The sequence below is a fragment of the Oncorhynchus gorbuscha genome, linkage group LG06 (genome assembly GCF_021184085.1).
Source record: "Oncorhynchus gorbuscha isolate QuinsamMale2020 ecotype Even-year linkage group LG06, OgorEven_v1.0, whole genome shotgun sequence".
NCBI classification, from domain to species: domain Eukaryota; kingdom Metazoa; phylum Chordata; class Actinopteri; order Salmoniformes; family Salmonidae; genus Oncorhynchus; species Oncorhynchus gorbuscha.
The window spans coordinates 102,501,550-102,524,787 of NC_060178.1; the positions used below are offsets into that span (position 1 = coordinate 102,501,550).

At 43.8% G+C, this 23,238-nt stretch overlaps 1 protein-coding gene across 2 annotated transcripts; it reads left to right on the top strand.

Annotated features, from left to right (window-relative positions):
• Positions 1 to 727: 727 nt before the first annotated feature.
• On the top strand, positions 728 to 22,070 carry LOC124037336 (tyrosine-protein kinase Mer-like). 2 transcript variants are annotated; one of them, XM_046352045.1, is made up of 7 exons: positions 728 to 1,256; positions 1,392 to 1,595; positions 2,352 to 2,451; positions 15,174 to 15,260; positions 15,794 to 15,909; positions 18,709 to 18,898; positions 21,974 to 22,070. In XM_046352045.1, the coding sequence occupies exons 1-3, from the start codon at positions 1,039 to 1,041 to the stop codon at positions 2,398 to 2,400; spliced, it is 471 nt and encodes a 156-aa protein (XP_046208001.1). In that variant the 5' UTR covers positions 728 to 1,038; the 3' UTR covers positions 2,401 to 2,451; positions 15,174 to 15,260; positions 15,794 to 15,909; positions 18,709 to 18,898; positions 21,974 to 22,070. The 2 variants fall into 2 exon arrangements, with proteins under 2 accessions (XP_046208001.1, XP_046208002.1); XM_046352046.1 differs by lacking the exons at positions 15,794 to 15,909; positions 18,709 to 18,898; positions 21,974 to 22,070 and adding an exon at positions 3,788 to 3,958 and having other exon boundaries at positions 15,174 to 15,294.
• Positions 22,071 to 23,238: the final 1,168 nt, after the last annotated feature.

Below are 23,238 nucleotides of genomic sequence, written 5' to 3' on the forward strand. Positions count from 1 at the left end.
TTTGTGCTGTCTTGCTACTCCTATGGTCATGTCTGTTTGTGCTGTCTTGCTACTCCTATGGTCATGTCTGTTTGTGCTGTCTTGCTACTCCTATGGTCATGTCTGTTTGTGCTGTCTTGCTAACTCCTATGGTCATGTCTGTTTGTGCTGTCTTGCATGTCTGTTTGTGCTCCTATGGTCATGTCTGTTTGTGCTGTCTTGCTAACTCCTATGGTCATGTCTGTTTGTGCTGTCTTGCTAACTCCTATGGTCATGTCTGTTTGTGCTGTCTTGCTAACTCCTATGGTCATGTCTGTTTGTGCTGTCTTGCTAACTCCTATGGTCATGTCTGTTTGTGCTGTCTTGCTACTCCTATGGTCATGTCTGTTTGTGCTGTCTTGCTACTCCTATGGTCATGTCTGTTTGTGCTGTCTTGCTAACTCCTATGGTCATGTCTGTTTGTGCTGTCTTGCTACTCCTATGGTCATGTCTGTTTGTGCTGTCTTGCTAATCCTATGGTCATGTCTGTTTGTGCTGTCTTGCTAACTCCTATGGTCATGTCTGTTTATGCTGTCTTGCTACTCCTATGGTCATGTCTGTTTGTGCTGTCTTGCTAACTCCTATGGTCATGTCTGTTTGTGCTGTCTTGCCAACAACAACCATAGCAGTTAGCAAGATGGAAAAAACAGATGGAATGAGGCTATACAAAAAGGTAACTTGGCTGAGACCCAGAAAATGACTAAAATACTCCAGATATTGGGGAGATTCCTCTGTTTAGTGAATGTTCTGAATATAAAATGAACTCTGTTCCACCTCATCCTGTATAGTCTCCGTACCATTTGAGTTAGGCTGGCTTGAATCATTTGAGTAGATCCAACTCTGAGGGAAAGACTATCTAAATATAGGGAACTGAAATGTTAGTTTCAACTGCAGATTATTCCCCAATCCCCCTGTGATGTTATTTGGTGTTTTTATGAGAAATATATCCAGATATTGACTATTGATCTAAGGTAGGAGAAATGACAGAGATGGTCTATAATATTGTAACAGGCTTTGGAAATGACCATCCCTTCCTGCTCACATACAGCTGAGCATCATGGGAGTCCCTATGTTTACCGTGTCTCTGGAGGACCTGGTCGTGGCCGAGGCACTGTCTCCCCCAGCATGCCAGGACGTCAGGTTCGCTCCACCCAGCCCACCGTACCTCCCGAGACCCTCATCATACCAGCCCACAGCACGAGGGTCAACCTCAGCCAGGACGACATCAAGAAGCTGAGGTAGATAGTAGATATCCATGGGTTTTTATTCATCAATCTGTGTGCTAACTCTGAGGTCCATATGCACATCTTGTTGAGGTGTGTTTCATGTGCAACCCTACAATTTAGACTCAACTTCTATTCTTTCCCATCCAGGTTCAAGCCCACGGTGGGATCGGTGCACCTATCAGAGGGGCACGACGCCAAGTTCAACTGTTCCATCGAGGTCCCTGACAGCCACCTGGACCTCACCGTGCTGTGGTGGAAGAACACCATGGAGCTGGCTGAAAACCTGCAGGTGGTCATCAACGAATTACAGGCCGTCACACACGGGGTCACGACCCTGCTGTCCACTGTCAGGTAACTGTGGCGGGAGCAGGGGACCAAGACCGACACAGCATGTGAAGAAAAAAAGCGTTAATACTCGGCTCATTTGGGTCGGTTGGACACTTAGGTCATTTGGGTCGGTTGGACACTTAGGTCATTTGGGTCGGTTGGACACTTAGGTCATTTGGGTCGGTTGGACACTTAGGTCATTTGGGTCATTTCATTTGGGTCGGTTGGACACATTTGGGTCGGTTGGACAGGTCATTTGGGTCGGTTGGACACTTAGGTCATTTGGGTCGGTTGGACACTTAGGTCATTTGGGTCGGTTGGACACTTAGGTCATTTGGGTCGGTTGGACACTTAGGTCATTTGGGTCGGTTGGACACTTAGGTCATTTGGGTCGGTTGGACACTTAGGTCATTTGGGTCGGTTGGACACTTAGGTCATTTGGGTCGGTTGGACACTTAGGTCATTTGGGTCGGTTGGACACTTAGGTCATTTGGGTCGGTTGGACACTTAGGTCATTTGGGTCGGTTGGACACTTAGGTCATTTGGGTCGGTTGGACACTTAGGTCATTTGGGTCAGTTGGATACCTAGATCATTTGGGTCGGTTGGATACTTAAATTATAAAAATGTGCAATGATCTAACTGACAAGTTTTCAGCTACAGTCAATCTTCAGAGCATCGATAGACAAACACAAAAGTGAATGCAGTCAGTATTATAAATCAGATGTAAAAGTTCTGAAATGTCAGGATTGCTACATTTCACCTCTACTTGTGTGTTTCAGCGTAACTCGTGTGCAAAGAGCTGACGCTGGGGATTACCGTGTGGACTGAGAGTCCATGACATAGAGATAGAGTCCCAGCCTATCAGCATTCAGGTCGAAGGTGAGTCCCCACATCATACCAGGACATTAAATTATGACTAGAGTTTCCAGTGGTTCTTAACATAAATTATTGAATGTATTTGAGGGGATCAGTTTGGCGCAGAATTGCCGATCTTGATCATCATGAGTAGTTATTGATCATCATGAGTAGTTATTGATCATCATGAGTAGTTATTGATCATCATGAGTAGTTATTGATCATCATGAGTAGTTATTGATCATCATGAGTAGTTATTGATCATCATGAGTAGTTATTGATTGTTACGAATCCCTTTTGGCCCGACAGTCTAGGGGGGATGGTAATGAGACCCGTAACATAACTCATGCAAATTATTATTGTGACAAAGTAAAAGTGTGCACGAAATAACCACGACAACAGAAATCTACCGTCAAACTCTAGGTTTATTTATAAACACACGGTAATGGGGGGAAGCAGGAAAAGGGGCTGAGCTGGACCCAAGGAAAGAAACAATAAATGTACAAAAACACACCCCTAAGCTAGACTAGCCTACTTTAACAGCTAACTAACTAACCAAAAATACAGTGGGTGGTCCGCCCAGTTCTACCTAGTGTATTTAACAAAGTTCACCTACGGGTAGTGTATGCCCATGGGCGACTTGTCTTGGTTTCCCCTTTTTCCCACCAGCAACAAACAAACACCATAACCAAAAACAATACTCACAGGTGATGACAAAGTGCTATGGAGGTGCTTTAAACAAAAGAGAGGTTAAGACACAAAGCAAGAGTGAAACACAGAGACGGCATTTACAGAGAGATTGAGCTAGAGATTGAGCTCTAGAACAAACAAATGATGGGGTTTTTAAACCATGGGGAAGGAACTGTGATAGGATAGGAAGTAGGAGGAGGTGTGTCTTCTGATTGATGATTGATTGTTGTCTGATTGGGGAGTGATGGTTTTCACCTGTGAGGGGAGAAGGAGAGAAAAGAAACACACACACAGGATACACACACACACACAGGATAACTGTATCCGTAACATTGATCATAATGAGTCATTATTGATCATAATGAGTAGTTATTGATCATAATGAGTAATTATTGATCATAATGAGTAGTTATTGATCATAATGAGTAATTATTGATTATAATGAGTAGTTATTGATCATAATGAGTAGTTATTGATCATAATGAGTAGTTATTGATCATAATGAGTAATTATTGATCATAATGAGTAGTTATTGATCATAATGAGTAGTTATTGATCATAATGAGTAGTTATTTGGGATGTAAGGTGACTTGTAGAGCAGTGATTCTGCCAAGTCTGACTGCAATGTAGTCCATCTCAAACATGTACTGGTGTGTGTGTGTGTGTTTAGGTCTACCAACGTTCACTAGACACCCAGATGACATCAACGTAACTTGTAACAGCCCCTTTAACCTGTCATGTGAAGCGGTGGGTCCCCCGAATCCTATCACAATCCGTTGGCTACGCAACGGAGTTCCTGAGATGGGGTACCTTACCTCCCGCAGTAACTACACTGTACCAGGTCAGGGAGAGAGAGGGAGACATGCAAGCATGCACACACACGCGCACACTCACATGGGCACATGCACAGGCGCATGCACAAAAATACACATATATGTACATACAATCTCTTGCTCTTGTGAGGTATTGAGCTGTGGCCACCAATATTATCCCATTACCTCCTCTTTCTGGGTTTCAGATAGTCTGAAGGTGGACTGATTTGTTATCCTAGTCAGCATATGGTCTAAAGTGGTGCACTACAAAGGGAATATGGTCTAAAGAGGTGCACTACATAGGAAATATGGTCTAAAGTAGTGCTCTACATAGGGAATATGGTCTAAAGAGGTGCACTACATAGGAAATATGGTCTAAAGTAGTGCTCTACATAGGGAATATGGTCTAAAGAGGTGCACTACATAGGAAATATGGTCTAAAGTGATGCACTACATAGGGAATATGGTCTGTACTCCCTGTTCACCCACGACTGTGTGGCCATGCACGCATCTAACACAATAATCAAGTTTGCAGATTACACAACAGTGGTATGCTTGATTAGCAACAACGATGAGACAGCCTACAGGGAGGAGGTGAGGGCACTGGGAGTGTGGTGTCAGGAAAATAACCTCACACTCAACGTCAATAAAACAAAAGAGATGATCGTGGACTTCAGGAAACAACAAAGAGAGCACCTCCCTATTCACATCAATGGGACAGCAGTGGAGAAGGTGGAACATTTAAGTTCCTCGGTGTACATATCACCGACAAACTGAAATGGTCCTCGCACACATAGAGTGTGGTGAAGAGGACACAACAGCGCTTCTTCAACCTCAGGAGGCTGAACAAATTTGGCTTTTTACTGGAAACCCTCGCTAACTGTTACAGGTGCACAATTGAGAGAATCCTGTCAGGCTGTATCACCGCCTGGTACGGCAACTGCTCCGCCCACAACTGCAGGGCTCTCAGAGGGTGGTGCGGTCTGCACAACGCATCACCGGGGGCAAACGGCCTGCCCTCCAGGACACCTACATCACCCGATGTCAAAGGAAGGCAAAAAAGATCATCAAGGACATCAACCACCCGAGCTGCTGCCTGTTCACCCTGCTTGCATCCAAAGTCAGTACAGGTGCATCAAAGCTGGGACAGAGAGATTGAAAAACAGCTTCTATCTCAAGGCCATCAGACTGTTAAACAGTGATCACTAGCACAGAGAGGTGGCTGCCTACATACAGACTTGAAATCCTTGGCCACGTTAATGAATGGAAAACTAGTCAATTTAATAACGTCACTTTAAGAATGTTTACATATCTCGCATTACTCATCTCATATTCATATAATGTATTCTGTGTCCTTCACTATCTACTGCATCTTAGCCACTCTGTCACTGCTCATCCATATATTTTATACTTATATATTCTTATCCCATTCCTTTACTAGATTGTGTGTATTAGGTTTTGTTGTGGAATTGTTAGATATTACCTGTTAGATACCGCTGCACTGTCGCATCTAGAAGCATAAGCATTTCACTACACTTTCAATAACATATGTTAACCAACTTTTACATTTGTTTTATTTAAGGTAGTGCACTACATAGGGCACATGATGTAAAGTGGTGCACTACATAGAGAATATGGTGCCATTTGGAACACAGGCTTAACCTCTCTCCTAAGGCCTAGAAAAACTCTTAAAAGAAAAAGACTTCCACTCTGTGCGTTGCCCATTTCTAAACTTTGATCACCTGAATCATTCCTTTATAACACCACGAATGTACTGTAGGTTGTGTTGAGTGGGGGTTTCTGGCATTAGTGGGATATACAAAATCCCCCAAGTCCTTAAGGAAATCTGTACATAGGTCTATTAAGGGAAATGTTTTTTCAGTGTAAAATGTGCAGAGCTGTGTCCTACTCAGCTGTAGCAGAGTTGTGTTGGAGGTCTGAATACTGTGGTGTCAGTCTGTCTATCTGCATTCTCAGTGTCTGTTTCGTTCTCCCCCTCACTAACTCTCTCCCTCTCTCTTTCCCGTCTCTCTATTTCCCTATCTTGCGCTGTCTCTCTCCTGCTACTACCGATAGATGTATCACCATCTTCACTGTCACTTCAGCACTGTAACCCCCTGGGTTACCACTTTCAACCGGACGCACTCATGCTTTTACACTGCCAATGTGTATGTGTGGACTATATACTGAGATAACCATGTTGGGGGAAATGGATCCTTTCAGTTAGTCTTGGTGGGGGAGGAATCTGATACTGTTAGGGGTCAACATAAGCTTCTTCTGCAAGGATACGTGTTTTTTTCTGTGGTTTAATGAATGGGGATGTGCTGTCTGCCAAGACTAAATAAGGCTACAACATTTTGGAGATATGCTAAATGAGTTTTGGTTTGAATCTTAAAGGGGCCCTAAAGGGGCCTTAACGATTAAAGGTGAGCAGTGTTGTGAGCATAAACCTTGAGGTTACATGACATAATATTGGTTCTATGCAATTTACAGCAGTTCATTTACTTGGTGCCCTGGAGCAAATCATTCTTGTTAAATCCCCTTGCTGGGAGATGGAGGGTTTAAGGTCAGAGTGGTTATTTTGCCAAGCATGTGCTGTGGCTAGGGTGTGTGTGTGTGTGATGGGGGTTGTAGGGCGATGGACAGATCAGGGGATGGCCCCTTGGCTAAAAGCCTCATTCACGGAAAGGCCAACCACCCCGCTCTGCTCTGCAGGGAGGGCCTGTCTGGGGACTGCCTGGCTGCAGGCTGGCATGGTTGCTTACATCCACATCTCTGGATGTTACCTGTAGCCTTTCCTCCCTCAAAACAGTTTCTTTCGAGACTCGATTTTGATTTGAAGTTGGGGCCTGTTTAGCTTTTGTTACTAGGGTGGTAGTCCACTATTATTATGGGCAGCCTTTCCTCCCTCAAAACACTGATCAAATAAAATTAAATGTTATTCGTCACATGCGTGTGTGTGTGTGTGTGTGTGTGTGTGTGTGTGTGTGTGTGTGTGTGTGTGTGTGTTCCATTCCACGTGTGTGTGTTGTGTCCACACTGTGTGTGTGTGTGTGTGTGTGTGTGTGTTTGTGTGTGTTTGTGTGTGTTTGTGTGTGTGTGTGTGACCGTACACTGGCTGGTCTACAGTGACTGTTTGTAGTGGGAGGTTAGTTTGTTTGTCTGGTTGAACAGCTTCAATCCTGCTGGATGTATTTACTAACTCCTTGCTTTGGAAAAAAGACTTCAAAGTGGACATACTGTTTGTAGTGGGAGGTTAGTTTGTTTGTCTGGTTGAACAGCTTCAATCCTGCTGGATGTATTTACTAACTCCTTGCTTTGGAAAAATTCAAAGTGGACATACACCTAACATTCCAACGGGCCTTCTGTGGTGGTACCAAGTCGATGTGCGGGGGTACAGGTTAATCGAGGTCATTTGTCAAGTGACTATGCATAAATAGCTATGACCAGCCTTTCAAAACACTTTCATGGCTACCGATGTGAGTGCTACGGGGCGGTAATTATTATTTAGGTATTAGACTGGGTCAGGGAGAGGTTGAAAATGTCAGTGAAGACACTTACTACACTCACAACACACCAGTCAAACCACTAATTCTCTTTAGGCCTACTCAGCACTAAAGCTCTTCCCCCTATCCAGCTGACACAGCTCTCATCAGCCTTTTTCATGGTGACTAACACTTTACTCACTACAGTACATGCAGTCCTGTATTCTGTTACAGTTTTTGACAGTTGCTTACACATGATGTAAGCATGATGAAATTAAGGCTCCTTTTCTCTAGACTCTACACACACAACCCCAAAACGTCACACATCTCTTGCAAAACCAAACACTTCATTCAAAGCTATTTTAACTCTTCTCAAGATGGGGTTTTTGCATCAATTCTACATACAAAACAACAAATGATTAGCTCTTATACACGACAACTACACATGGATGTGACAAATGTAAAACACTATTTTGTGTCTTTTGCATGTTCAGTGTGCATTGAAGTCCACAACCTGCTTTCACCTGCTGTTCATAGCACCTCATTTCGATGAAAGTACTTTACTGGATTAAAGACTCTGTTTTCGCCATGTTTTGCCTCTTTCACCTGCATGAAAGCTCTTATACCGACAACTATGGATGTGACAAATGTAAAACACTATTTTGTATCTTTTGCATATTCAGAAGTCCACTTTTATAGCACTTTACACAAATATAAACAGAAATGCACATAAACAGAAATGTGGAAAAAATGTTATGTATTTCTTTCTCAAAGCGTTGTATTTTCATCTAGATTTTGTGATGAACAGTAACAGACAAAACAAATACAGTACAAGATAAACAAATAGGTTTGTTACTATAAAGAAAAAAACAATTAGGGTGCATCCTGTCTCCTATTTGGGTCTGATCACAGCACCTCATCAACATCACAAGCGATGTTCTCTCTGGCTTAACAGTGGGGGATGTAGCATCTGGAGGGGCGTATCCAGCCCTAGCATGGCATGCCCCCTCATCTATGTCACCACAGCGCCACTCCGAAAATAACTCTTCTATTGGGTTTAGAAATGGAGAATATGGTGGCAGGTTGAGCATCAAAGCTTGCAGATGGTCAATGAACCAAACCTGGACTGCTCTGGCCCATTCCTCTGGTCATTGGGAATGAGGATATTAGGCAGGGTGTCAAGGAACGTGATAATGTGGGCAGTATTGTAAGGACCAAGAGTAACATGACAATGAAGGACAAGCCTCCCGGGTGGCGCAGTAGTTAAGGGCGCTGTACTGCAGCTCCAGCTGTGCCATCAGAGTCCCTGGGTTCGCGCCCAGGCTCTGTCGTAACCAGCCGCGACCGGGAGGTCCGTGGTGCGACGCACAATTGGCCTAGCGTCGTCCGGGTTAGGGAGGGCTTGGTCGGTAGTGATGTCCTTGTCTCATCGCGCACCAGCGACTCCTGTGGCAGGACGGGTGCAATGCGCGCTAACCAAGGTTGCCAGGTGCACGGTGTTTCCTCCGACACATTGGTGCGGCTGGCTTTCGGGTTGGAATCGCTCTGTGTTAAGAAGCAGTGCGGCTGGATGCGTTGTGTATCGGAGGACGCATGACTTTCAACCTTCGTCTCTCCCGAGCCCGTACGGAAGTTGTAGCGATGAGACAAGATAGTAGCTACTACAACAATTGGATACCATGAAATTGGGGAGAAAAAAGGGGTCAAATTCAACAGGAAGGACACCGTTCTGACTAATGGCTACACACATTGTGATGCTGTCCAGGGACATTGACAATGGCGCGGTGTCCTATGAGGTTTCTTCCCGTGTCTTGTTTTGGCTAGGTTAAAGCCGACCTCATCAACATAGACAATGTCATGATCTAGTTCCTTAACTCTCTGAAACAGACGAGACAAAACATGACAGTATGACAGTATGAATAGACATAGAGCAGTCAATATGTAGCACAATACACTGGAATACAGTGGTCGTATAGCTTACTTTTACGTATTCATAGCGCTGTTTCGCTCTGTCAGAATTTGGCTTTGTAGAGCTGCTTGATACAAATCTGATGGCGTTTCAGGAGACGGCAAAGTGCGGATAAATTCACCCTATTTATGTTACTGAATGTTGTGTTGTCAGTGATGATGTGGTTTTGCAGTTGTCGTAAACGTATGCTGTTGTTTGAAATGACCATATTCACTATGTGTTGTTCCTGCTCTGCTGTGAATATCTGGTTTCTTCCTCCATTGAAAGGTTGTTTTTCAATTATGCAAAAACATGATGTGAATGGTTTGGGTGCAATAATTATTTCATATGAAATTAAATGTTACTGTAGTGCTGTAAGTGCTGCAACTACAGTAGCATGGTATAGAGGGTAGGTTTACTTACCTGTTCTCATTTCGAAATGTCCGGATGACACTTGCGGCTCAAGTTAAGCTGGACCCTCTGCCCAGCCTCCCTGAAACTCAAACCATGGTTGACCACATGGTCAACCAAAGTGGCCTGGATCTCATCTGTGATTGTTCTCCTTCCTCCTCTTCCTTGCCCTACTCCTCGTCCTCTTCCCCCTCCTTGTCCTGGTCCTCTTCCTCATCCCCCACTTACTCATACTATCACTCCCCTGACTCTCTCTCCAAAATTGGCCTCCATTGTTGTCCAAACCAAGAACGCCAACCTGAAGCCTATTTATAGTGCTCAATCTCTGATTTCTAAGTGAATAAATTGGCTATGTGTTTTCACACGTGAGCACTGGGTTAGGTAATGGGTGTAGGTAATGTAGGCACTGGGTGTAGGTAATGTAGGCACTGGGTGTAGGTAATGTAGGCACTGGGTGTAGGTAATGTAGGCACTGGGTGTAGGTAATGTAGGCACTGGGTGTAGGCAATTGGTAAATGAGTGTGGCATTTGGAATGGCAGTGTTTTCCAAACAAACCACAAGACCTGTTAGTTTTGAATGACGTGTCTAATGTAGAGAACTGTGTTTAGTGTTTTGCAAAAAGTGTGTTTTACAATTGCAAACTGATTGTAAAGCAGATAATGTGCTTGCAGTTTTGCAGACATGGTCTGAAGATCAGGTACATGAGTTAATGGTTTCACTGAGTGTGCCTCAAGTACCACATTTTGTGTGTAAGAGATTGTAAAAAACTGCAATGATCAACTATTATGAGAGACATCCACTTTCAGGAGTTAAGTGAAGGGGAGGGAAATGAAAATGTGGCATTTGTTGGCTTTCATCACATTTTTTGATATGTGTATTTTGCAGCTGACACTATAAAATTGGTTTCTGTTTGTGCCGGTAGAAGCATGAATGTTATCAAGCCCTTGACTTATTTTCTAATGCCTTTCAGTAGTTTATGTACTGTATGCACATGATACATGTATTGTTTGTAAAAGTTTCAGTGGTTGAGTTGAACTTGAAGAGCTGAATAAGACACTACATTTGACATTTTAGTCATTTAGCAGACGCTCCTATTCAGAGTCATTTACAGGAGCAATTGACAGATTGTTCACCTAGTCAGCTTTGATAGCATGCATCGATGCAAGCTTCAACTAAAAGTATTTTTACACCACGTAAAAAACAACACAACGTTTTTTGAAATCAATGGCAGCCATTATTTGAGCTGAAGCGAGAGAAAATGAACTCTGACTTCGGAATGAAAGGTTGCCCATTCTTATCTCATATGTTGCCTGACTACAATATTGTATCTTGAAAATGTTAATAAATACATTCTGTGTTAGTGTTATTTTTTTACTTGCCTACAATACGCACTGTAGTGTGCATGGATTGCAAACCCATAGTATGTCAATAGGGAGAACTGGCTAACTACTACTCTCAGTTAGCGAGCCACAAAGAATTGATAGCTAGCTACCCACAAATAATGTAAATCTGCCTACTACAGTGCCTTGCAAAAGTATTCATACCCCTTGGCATTTTTCCTATTTTGTTGATTTCATGTAATGGACATACACAAGATAGTCCAAACTGGTGAAGTGAAGTTAAAAAATAACTTATTTAAGTTTTTTTTTAAAGAATAAAAAATGGTAAAGTGCATATGTATTCACCCCCTTTGCTATGAAGCCCCTAATTAAGATTGAGTGCAACCAATTACCTTCAGAAGTCACATAATTAGTTAGATTGCACACAGGTGGACTTTATTTAAGTGTCACATGATCCGTCACAGGAGCTCAGTGTATATATACACCTGTTCTGAAAGGCCCAAGAGTCTGCAACACCACTAAGCAAGGGGCACCACCAAGACCAAGGAGCTCTCCAAACAGGTCGGGGACAATGTTGTGAAGTACAGATCGGGGTTGGGTTATAAAAAAATATCAGAAACTTTGAACATCCCACGGAACACCATTAAATCCATTATTAAAAAATGGAAAGAATATGGCACCACAACAAACCTGCCAAGAGAGGGTCACCCAAAAAAATAAGCAAACAGGTTTGGTGTTCGCCAAAAGACATGTGAGAGACTCCCCAAACATATGGAAGAAGGTACTCTGGCCAGATGAGACTAAAATTGAGCTTTTTGGCCATCAAAGAAAACGCTGTGTCTGGTGCAAAACCAACATCTCTCATCACCTCGAGAACACCATCCCCCCAGTGAAGCATGGTGTTGGCAGCATCATGCTGTGGGGATGTTTTTCATTGGCAGGAACTGGGAAACTGTTCAGAATTGAAGGAATGATGGATGGCGCTATATACAGGGAAATTCTCAAAGGAAACCTGTTTCAGTCTTCCAGAGATTTGAGACTGGGACGGAGGTTCACCTACGAGCAGGACAATGACCCTAATTATACTGCTAAAGCAACACTTGGGTGGTTTAAGGGGAAACATTTAGATATCTTGGAACGGCCTAGTCAAAGTCCAGACCTCAATCCAATTGAGAAATGTGGTATGACTGGAGCAATTTTGCCTTGAAGAATGGGTAAAATCCCAGTGGCTAGATGTGTTAAGCTTATAGAGACATACCCCAAGAGACTTGCAGCTTCAATTCCTGCAAAGGGTGGCTCTACAAAGTATTGACTTTGGGGGGGTGAATAGCTATGCAGGCTCAAGTTTTTAGTGTTTTTGTCTTATTTCTTGTTTGATTCACAATAAAATGTGTTGCATCTTCAAAGTGGTAGGCATGTTGTGTAAATCAAATGATACAAACACCCCAAAAATTCATTTTAATTCAGAGGTTGTAAGGCAACAAAATATTAAAAATGCCAAGGGGTGGGTGAATACTTTCGCAAGCCACTGTGATGACATCTAGCTACTGTCTGTTGACATCTACTAGCTACTGTCTGTTGACATCTACTAGCTACTGTCTGTTGACATCTAGCTACTGTCTGTTGACATCTACTAGCTACTGTCTGTTGACATCTACTAGCTACTGTCTGTTGACATCTACTAGCTACTGTCTGTTGACATCTACTAGCTACTGTCTGTTGACATCTACTAGCTACTACTGTCTGTTGACATCTACTAGCTACTGTCTGTTGACATCTACTAGCTACTACTGTCTGTTGACATCTACTAGCTACTGTCTGTTGACATCTACTAGCTACTGTCTGTTGACATCTACTAGCTACTGTCTGTTGACATCTACTAGCTACTGTCTGTTGACATCTACTAGCTACTGTCTGTTGACATCTACTAGCTACTGTCTGTTGACATCTACTAGCTACTACTGTCTGTTGACATCTACTAGCTACTGTCTGTTGACATCTACTAGCTACTGTCTGTTGACATCTACTAGCTACTGTCTGTTGACATCTACTAGCTACTGTCTGTTGACATCTACTAGCTACTGTCTGTTGACATCTACTAGCTACTGTCTGTTGACATCTACTAGCTACTGTCTGTTGACATCTACTAGCTACTCTACTAGTCTGTCTGACATCTACTAGCTACTACTGTCTGTTGACATCTACTAGCTTCTGTCTGTTGACATCTACTAGCTACTGTCTGTTGACATCTACTAGCTACTGTCTGTTGACATCTACTCGCTGCTGTCTGTTGACATCTACTCGCTACTGTCTGTTGACATCTACTCGCTACTGTCTGTTGACATCTACTAACTACTGTCTGTTGACATCTACTAGCTACTGTCTGTTGACATCTACTAGCTACTGTCTGTTGACATCTACTAGCTACTGTCTGTTGACATCTACTAGCTACTGTCTGTTGACATCTACTAGCTACTACTGTCTGTTGACATCTACTAGCTACTGTCTGTTGACATCTACTAGCTACTGTCTGTTGACATCTACTAGCTACTGTCTGTTGACATCTACTAGCTACTCTCTGTTGACATCTACTAGCTACTGTCTGTTGACATCTACTAGCTACTGTCTGTTGACATCTACTAGCTACTGTCTGTTGACATCTATTCGCTACTGTCTGTTGACATCTACTAGCTACTGTCTGTTGACATCTACTAGCTACTGTCTGTTGACATCTACTAGCTACTGTCTGTTGACATCTACTAGCTACTGTCTGTTGACATCTATTCGCTACTGTCTGTTGACATCTACTAGCTACTGTCTGTTGACATCTACTAGCTACTGTCTGTTGACATCTACTCGTTACTGTCTGTTGACATCTGCAAAACATTAGTTTAGTTTAAGGTCATTTGGCTGTTAAAGTAGCTGGCTAGCTAGATTATTACGGTATACATGTAGCTGTCTGATAATTGTGAAGTAAAATGTTTGCTTTGTGTAATTCTTTGTCTCTATTGCTGTTGTCCTGGCTGGAGGAAGGTTCAGTGAAGGGGGAGGTCAGGGCCGGTTAGGAAATCATAGGCACAGAGCTTTTTAAAATGTAATAGGCCACTGACTCACTTAATGAAGTTGAAGCCATAGGCTACTCACGGTTATGGCCGATGCAGGACATTCAGAGACTTGTCCTGAAGCAACTCCTGCGTTGTTTTGGCTGTGTGCTTAGGGTCATTGTCCTGTTGAAAGGTTAAACTTTGCCAAAGTCTGAGGACATGAGCGCTCTGGAGCAGGTTTTGATCAGGGATCTCTCTCTGTTCATCTTTCCCTCGATCCTGACTAGTCTTCTAGTCCCCGCCACTAAAAAACATCCCCACAGCTTGAGGCTGCCACCACCATGCTTCACCATAGGGATGGTGCCAGGTTTCCTCCAGACGTGACGCTTGGCATTCAGGCCAAACTGTTCAATCTTGGTTTCATCAGGTGTCGGAGCATTCTTTGTGATACCAAACGTCTTCCATTTAAGAACAATGGGGGTCACTGTGTTCTTGGGGACCTTCAATGCTGCAGAAATATTTTTAAAAATGTTTTCGCTTTGTTATTATGGGGTATTGTGTGTAGTTTGATATTTAATAGATTTTAGAATAGGGCTGTAACATAACAAAATGTGAAAAACATCAAGGGTTCTGAATACTTTCCGAAAGGACTGTATAAAATGTGTATAAGTCCAAAATTGGATGATTCATTTTGTGTATACCGTGGGCCCCCCAAGGTCCTGGGCCCAGGGTCATAAGCAGAGTGTGTGAAGTAATACAGTAGGGGGAGTGTGAGTGCTTCTCAAATGTAATGTTTTATGCATTCTTCATACTCTCATCCTCACCAGAATGGACTCGAGAACGTCCTCCAAGAATGTACAAGGAGCATGAGAGTGTAGAGTATGGTAGTAAGCATATTGAGAAACACCCACAGTTAAACTTCACATTGGCAGCATGATTATTGTAAAACTTCTCATTACTATATCCTTCTGTACAATTCCATTAACATGCTAATGTATTATGTTTTTATCTGCAGGTGTGGACAAGTATACCCAGTTCAACTGTGAGGCACGCAACAAGAAAGGTGTCACAACTTCCAGGGAGGCTAACATCAACATTAAAGGTAATTTGGACTACAAAGTCTCCTCCCACACTTTGAACTGTATGAATTAAGATAATAATAAGATAACATGGACAGGGAGACCATCCTACTCTGAGACTCTTTGTGAATATGGCCTTTGATATTTTTTGGTGCACATTCAGACATGGCAAGCTGTCAGAGCAATTATAGTGCCCTATACCTCAGTAAATCAGAATTGTCGTCCGGGTTAGGGGAGGGTTTGGCCGGCAGGGATTTCCTTGTCCCATCGCGCACTAGCGACTCCTGTGGCGGGCCGGGCGCAGTGCACACTGACACGGTTGCATGGTGTTTCCACCGACACATTGGTGCGGCTGGCTTCCAGGTTAAGTGGGCATTGTGTCAAGAAGCAGTGCGGCTTGGTTGGGTTGTGTTTCGGAGGATGTACGACCTTCGACCTTCACCTCTCCCGAGTTATTACGGGATTTGCAGCAATGAGACAAGACTGTAACTACCAATTGGATACCACCATTTTTTAAATATTTTTTTTGTGATGATTCTGTTCGGTATATTTGCAGTCATTCCAGCCCTTGTCTCTGAGGTCACAGTGATAAAACATGAATCTAACAAACTAGTTCTGAGTTGGACCCCTGGACACGATGGATTCTCCCCACTCACTACCTGCCAGATCAGAGTAAGCAAAGCTCCACACCTCCCACTCACTACTTGCCAGATAAGGGAAAGCAAAGCTCCACACCTCCCACTCATTCCCTGCCAGATCAGGGAAAGCAAAGCTCCTCCCACTCACTACCTGCCAGATCAGGGAAAGCAAAGCTCCTCCCACTCACTACCTGCCAGATCAGGGAAAGCAAATCTCCTCCCACTCACTACCTGCCAGATCAGGGAAAGCAAAGCTCCTCCCACTCACTACCTGCCAGATCAGGGAAAGCAAAGCTCCACACTGCCCTCTCACTACCTGCCAGATCAGGGAAAGCATAGCCCCACACCTCCCACGCACTACCTGCCAGATCAGGGAAAGCAAAGTCCCACACCTCCCACTCACTACCTGCCAGATCAGGGAAAGCAAAGTCCCACACCTCCCACTCACTACCTGCCAGATCAGGGAAAGCATAGCCCCACACCTCCCACTCACTACCTGCCAGATCAGGGAAAGCAATGTCCCACACTCTCAGCCTAGATAATGTATGATGACAGAGAGACAGCACCAGCCCAAATACAGTGCACTTGGAGAGTATTCAGACGCCTAGCCTTATTCCACATTTTGTTACATTACAGCTTTATTCTAAAATGGATTAAATGAAAAATATTCCTCAGCGATCTAAACACAGTACCCCATAATGACAAAGCGAAAACAGGTTTTTAGACATTTTTATAAAAAAACATTTTTTAAACGTATTTACATAAGTATTCAGACCTTTTGCTATGAGACTTGAAATTGCGCTCAGGTGCATCCTGTTTCCATTGATCATCCTTGAGATGTTTCTACAACTTGATTGAAGTCCACCTGTGGTAAATTATTTGGAAAGGCACACACCTGTTTATATAAGGTCCCACAGTTGACAGTGCATGTCAGAGCAAAACCAAGCCATGAGGTCAAAGGAAATGTCCACAGAGTTCCGAGACAGGATTGTGTTGAGGTACAGATCTGGGGGAAAGTATAAAAACATTTCTGCAACATTGAAGTTCCCCAAGGAGACAGTGGCCTCCATCATTCTTAAATGGAAGAAGTTTGGAACCGCCAAGACTCCCTAGTGCTAGCCGCCCAGCCAAACTGAGCAATCTGGGAAGAAAGGCCTTGGTCAGGGAAGGTGACCAAGAACCTTATGGTGACTCTGTCAGAGCTCTAGAGTTCCTCTGTGCAGATGCTTTTCCTTCTGGAAGGTTCTCTCTTCTCTGCAGCACTCCACATATCAGGCCTTTATGGTAAAGTGGCCAGACAGAAGCCACCCCTCAGGAAAAGGTACATGACAGCCCGCTTGGAGTTTGCCTAGTAATACCTAACGACTCTGACCATGAGAAACAAGATTCTCTGTTCCGATGAAACCCAGATTGAACTCTTTGGCCAGAATGCCAAGCGTCACGTCTGGAGGAAACCTGGCAACGGCCCTACGGTGAAGCATGGTGGTGCCAGCATCATGCTTCTGGGATATTCTTCAGCGGCAGGGACTGGGAGACTAGTCAGGATCGAGGCAAAGATAAACGAACTGCAAAAATCTCTGAAGTTGGAGACTCTTACCTCCCTCACTAGCTTTAAGCAACAGCTGTCAGAGCAACTCACAGATTACTGCACCTGTAGATAGCTCATCTGTAAATAGCCCATCCAGTCTACCTCATCCCCATACTGTATTTATTTATCTTGCTCCTTTGCACCCTAGTATCTCAACTTGCACACTCATCGTCTGCACATCCTACCATTCCAGTATTTAATTGCTATATTGTAATTACTTTGCCACCATGGCCTATTTATTGCCTTACCTCTCTTATCCTACCTCCGTTGCACATGCGGTATATAGATTTTTCTACTGTATTATTGATTGTATGTTTGTTTGTTCCATGTGTAACCATGTGTTATCGTATGTGTCAAACTGCTTTGCTTTATCTTGGCCAGATCGCAGTTGCAAATGAGAACTTGCTCTCAACTAGCCTACCAGGTTAAATAAAGGTGAAATAAAATGATAAAACGGAGCAAAGTACAGCGTGATCCTTGATTAAAACCTGCTCCAGAGCACTCATGACCTCAGACTGGGGTGAAGGTTCACCTTCCAACAGAACCACAACCCTAAGCACACAGCCAAGACAACGCAGGAGTGGCTTGGGGACAAGTCTATGAATGTCCTTGAGTAGCCCAGCCAGAGCCCGGACTTGAACCTGATTGAACATCTCTGGAGAGACCTGAAAATAGCTGTGCAGCAACGCTCCCCATCCAACCTGACAGAGCTTGAGAGGATCTACAGAGAAGAATGCGATAAACTCCCAAATACAGGTGTTCCAAGCTTGCAGCAAGAAGAATCGAGGCAGTAATCACTGCCAAAGGTGCTTCAACAAAGTACTGAGTAAAAGGTCTGAATAATGTATATTTATATACATTTATATATGATATATATATTTATTTTTATAAAATCCTGTTTTTCCTTTGTCATTATGGGGTATTGTGTGTAGATTGATGAGGATTTTGTTTTTAATCCGTTTTAGAATAAGGCTGTAACGTAACAATGTGGGAACAGGCAAGTGGTTTGAATACTTCCCGAATGCACTGTACAGTTTCCTGACAGCATCAGTCAGTTCGGAATAGAAACAAATGTTTATCTGTTTGTTTGAATCCCTCCCCAAGGGTTGTTTAGTGTGGTTCCTAAACAACTTTGTGATATTTTTGCACAAATGTATTTTGTAAGAAAATTCTAAATGTCTGTGTACAGTAGGCTACTGTTGTGATGAACATAGAACCTGTATCTTACCCTTCACTCCATCCAAGGTGAAAGAGGTTAGCCAGAGGAGAGGAGAGGTTAGGCTGGCTCGGATCATCAACACTACAGCTCCTCCTTTCCAGTGTGATGTCCCGGGGTTACAGGCCATGACCTGGTATAACATTAGTGTCTCCTGTAGCAATGAGCTCGGCCAATCGCCAGTCAGGACCTGGGTCCAGAGCAACTCTACAGAAGGAGGTGGGTAACATACACTCTGCGCTATTGGCCCTGGTAAAGAAAGTAGTGCACTATGCAGGGAATAGGGTGCCATTTAGGGCACAGACCGACCCATTGTCTGAGCAGGTCCTGGATATCAATGTTCAATACAAGGTGAAAAGAGACTCTGTACACTGCATTATATGCTGCCATGTGAATAATTATTGACAACGTTTCAACCACTCAGGTCATTATGTCTCCTTTACACTGCAGCCAGGCCATGGCTCCGTTGGGAGATTTCTCTTGTGTTTTCATGCATAGAGAGTGCATAGGTCGCATGAGCATCCTGTCAAAGTCATTGCCTTGTCAAGTCTGCATACATCATGCACACTGTCCTGTATGGGGTTCTGCATAACTTCAGTTGACCTCCTAAATGCTAGCTCCTGTGGGAGGTCCTGCCTCAGCATAACTTCAGTTAACCTCCTAAACGGTAGCTCCTGTGGGAGGTCCTGCCTCAGCATAACTTCAGTTGACCTCCTAAACGCTAGCTCCTGTGGGAGGTCCTGCCTCAGCATAACTTCAGTTGACCTAAATGCTAGCTCCTGTGTGAGATCCTGCCTCAGCATAACTTCAGTTAACCTCCTAAATGCTAGCTCCTGTGTGAGATCCTGCCTCAGCATAACTTCAGTTGACCTCCTAAATGCTAGCTCCTGTGTGAGATCCTGCCTCAGCATAACTTCAGTTGACCTCCTAAATGCTAGCTCCTGTGTGAGGTCCTGCATCAGCATAACTTCAGTTGACCTCCTAAATGGTAGCTCCTGTGTGAGGTCCTGCATCAGCATAACTTCAGTTGACTGCCTAAACGCTAGCTCCTGTGTGAGGTCCTGCATCAGCATAACTTCAGTTGACCTCCTAAATGCTAGCTCCTGTGTGAGATCCTGCCTCAGCATAACTTCAGTTAACCTCCTAAATGCTAGCTCCTGTGTGAGGTCCTGCATCAGCATAACTTCAGTTGACCTCCTAAATGCTAGCTCCTGTGTGAGATCCTGCCTCAGCATAACTTCAGTTGACCTCCTAAACGGTAGCTCCTGTGTGAGGTCCTGCATCAGCATAACTTCAGTTGACTGCCTAAACGCTAGCTCCTGTGTGAGGTCCTGCATCAGCATAACTTCAGTTGACTGCCTAAACGCTAGCTCCTGTGTGAGGTCCTGCATCAGCATAACTTCAGTTGACTGCCTAAACGCTAGCTCCTGTGTGAGGTCCTGCATCAGCATAACTTCAGTTGACCTCCTAAATGCTAGCTCCTGTGTGAGATCCTGCCTCTGTTATGCTGGTGAATGAGGACCCAAAAGCGACTTAACGAAAACAGAGTCTTTATTCCAGTATATGACAAAAGTAATAATCCTGGAAAAATCAAGAAGAAAACAAAACAGGAAAAAACTTAAATCCACTGTAGTAACGAGGACAGACTGGAGACTACCATTGACTGCAGGTTGCTTCTGTGTGAAGGCACCTGCATCGTAGCAGACTAAGACACCTCCTGCTCACACGCAGCATCTGAAGGAGACAAAACACGACAGGGCGAGACAAGGACACAGAACAGCCTAACATCATGTGTGAGGTCCGCATCAGGACAGAAGCGGAAAACAAGGGGAGAAATAGGGACTCTAATCAGAGGGCAAAATAGGGGACAGGTGTGAAAAGAGTAAATGAGTGAGTTAGAGAATGAGGAACAGCTGGGAGCAGGAACTGCATCAGCATAACTTCAGTTGAGAGAGAGGGGGGGAGTGTGAGGGATAGAAAAAGGAACTGCGAACCTAATAAGACCTGTGGGGGAAACTGCATCAGAAGGGAAAGCACAAGGACAAGACAATATATGACAAAACATGACAGCCTCAGCATAACTTCAGTTAACCTCCTAAATGCTAGCTCCTGTGTGAGGTCCTGCATCAGCATAACTTCAGTTGACCTCCTAAACGGTAGCTCCTGTGTGAGGTCCTGCATCAGCATAACTTCAGTTGACTGCCTAAACGCTAGATCCTGTGTGAGGTCCTGCATCAGCATAACTTCAGTTGACTGCCTAAACGCTAGCTCCTGTGTGAGGTCCTGCATCAGCATAACTTCAGTTAACCCCATAAACGGTAGCTCCTGTGTGAGGTCCTGCATCAGCATAACTTCAGTTAACCCCATAAACGGTAGCTCCTGTGGAGGTCCTGCATCAGCATAACTTCAGTTAAACCCATAAACGGTAGCTCCTGTGTGAGGTCCTGCATCAGCATAACTTCAGTTAACCCCATAAATGGTAGCTCCTGTGTGAGGTCCTGCTTCAGCATAAGATGCAGTGTGTTGTTATTGTAGCCTGGATCCAAGTTGAATTGTTACATTTCACTATTGTTTCACTTCACAAAAGAGAGCAACTCAGTTTGGATCCGGGATAGTTTCCCCCTCGTCCCAATAAGTATTAAGAAAGCAGTTTTAAATTAATTGATCAGAAATTGTTAGAAGAACATATTATATTTTGCATGACGGGGTTCCTAGTGAAACCTGCGTCACATCCAGAATATGTCTGATATTATCTTTGCATATCTTCCAGAGTGGCCACATAGGAAGCTGAATCAGGAGCAGTAATAGTGTACTGGGTGGGGCCACTTCCAACGTCCTCCCTTAACTAAGGCTGCCAGTGGGGATATTTTATCAAACACATCTGACAGAAATCTTTTCATGGTGTGGGAAACATCAGAAGGGGTTGACCCGAATGTGGCCTCATCTCCAGTTGTGTTCTTTGTTGACTAGACATATTGAGAATGATTTATTTGTTTCATTACCCCATATTCAGTAACTGTGATGGAACTGTGGAGCCGTGAAGAGCCGTGCACATTAATCAACAGTTTAGTGTTCACATCAATGCGACTGTGCCGGAGTTGGCAAAAGTAATCGGTATTATGTGAGTTCTAGTTCAAATCAAACTTTCTTTGTCACATGCGTCATACAACAAGTGTAGACCTTACTGTGAAATGCTTACTTACAAGCACCTAACCAACAGTGCAGTTTGCTATTATCACACATCATATTTGAGTATGTGACCCGCTCTGCCACTCTTTTCCCTTGTCATCCCAGTACCGTCAGTCTACCCCCACAACGTGACTGTTCAGCTCAACGAGTCAATGCTGGTGATCCAATGGAACGCCCCGCCTCTGGACAGGGTCAACGGAATGATGATGTCATCGTCATGTATGGGACGCGGGTCAACAATGTGAGTCTCCTCCTGGAACCTTGAAGACAGTGATGCTATCACCTAGAAATATAATTGTTTTAGAACGGACATTTCCATTCTATTTCTATGGCTCTCACTGCCTCACTGACTGAGGATCAAACAAGTGTTCTGTTCTGTTCTATTGATTCATCCATGCCTCTGTTAGAAACCTTCTGGAAAGGTTTTGTTGCACTCTATATTGCACTTAATATTAACAATGTCAGTTTCATACTGAGATTTCACTTCAAATCAAATTTATTTACATAGCCCTTCGTACATCAGCTGATATCTCAGTGGTGTACAGAAACCCAGCCTAAAACCCCAAACAGCAAGCAATGCAGGTGTAGAAGCACGGTGGATATCTGATGATAATACACATCCTTCTTGTCTGCACTCTGATCTGTTGAGGACATTATAGGTATGGTAATTACCTGGCCGGTGATAAGCACGATTACCGCATGATTACCGCCGGTAACGTGTCCGGCTCTGGACTCTATGCTACTGGGTTCGAATCATGCCTCGGAATATCATGCTACTCCTTCATTTTATTACAGTATGAAGAGATGTTACTGTGGATCATGAGCACATAGGCTTCCTGCTTGGTGCAGCATGTGCAGTCTTGAGTTGCCACCCTTCCAAGTCCTGTTTCACCAAGGATCTACCCAGTTCCCATAGAAATTGAATACCTATCTATGATTCTGTCTTCTGGCATTATTAAAACAGTATTACAGGCTTGTCTATTCCCTAATGCTTTGCATTGAAGTTATTCTGACCAGTTTTTCAGTGGATATTTATACCTCAAATAGTTACCACTAGCTATCAGTGTGCAAGAGATGTACATAAGATATTCTACATTTGCACATCTCTCTTATAGTATACAGCATTTCCAATGAGATAAGCTTTGCTCAACAAATTAAATCAGTGTATATTATCAGCAAATATTTTCCCTCCTGCAGCAAAGCACCCCCACAACATGATGCTGCCACCCCTGTGCTTCACGGTTGGGATGGTGTTCTTCGGCTTGCAAGCATCCCCAAAAAGTATGATCTTTGTCCCCATGTGCAGTTGCAAACCGTAGTCTGTCTTTATTATGGCGTTTTTGGAGCAGTGGCTTCTTCCTTGCTGAGCG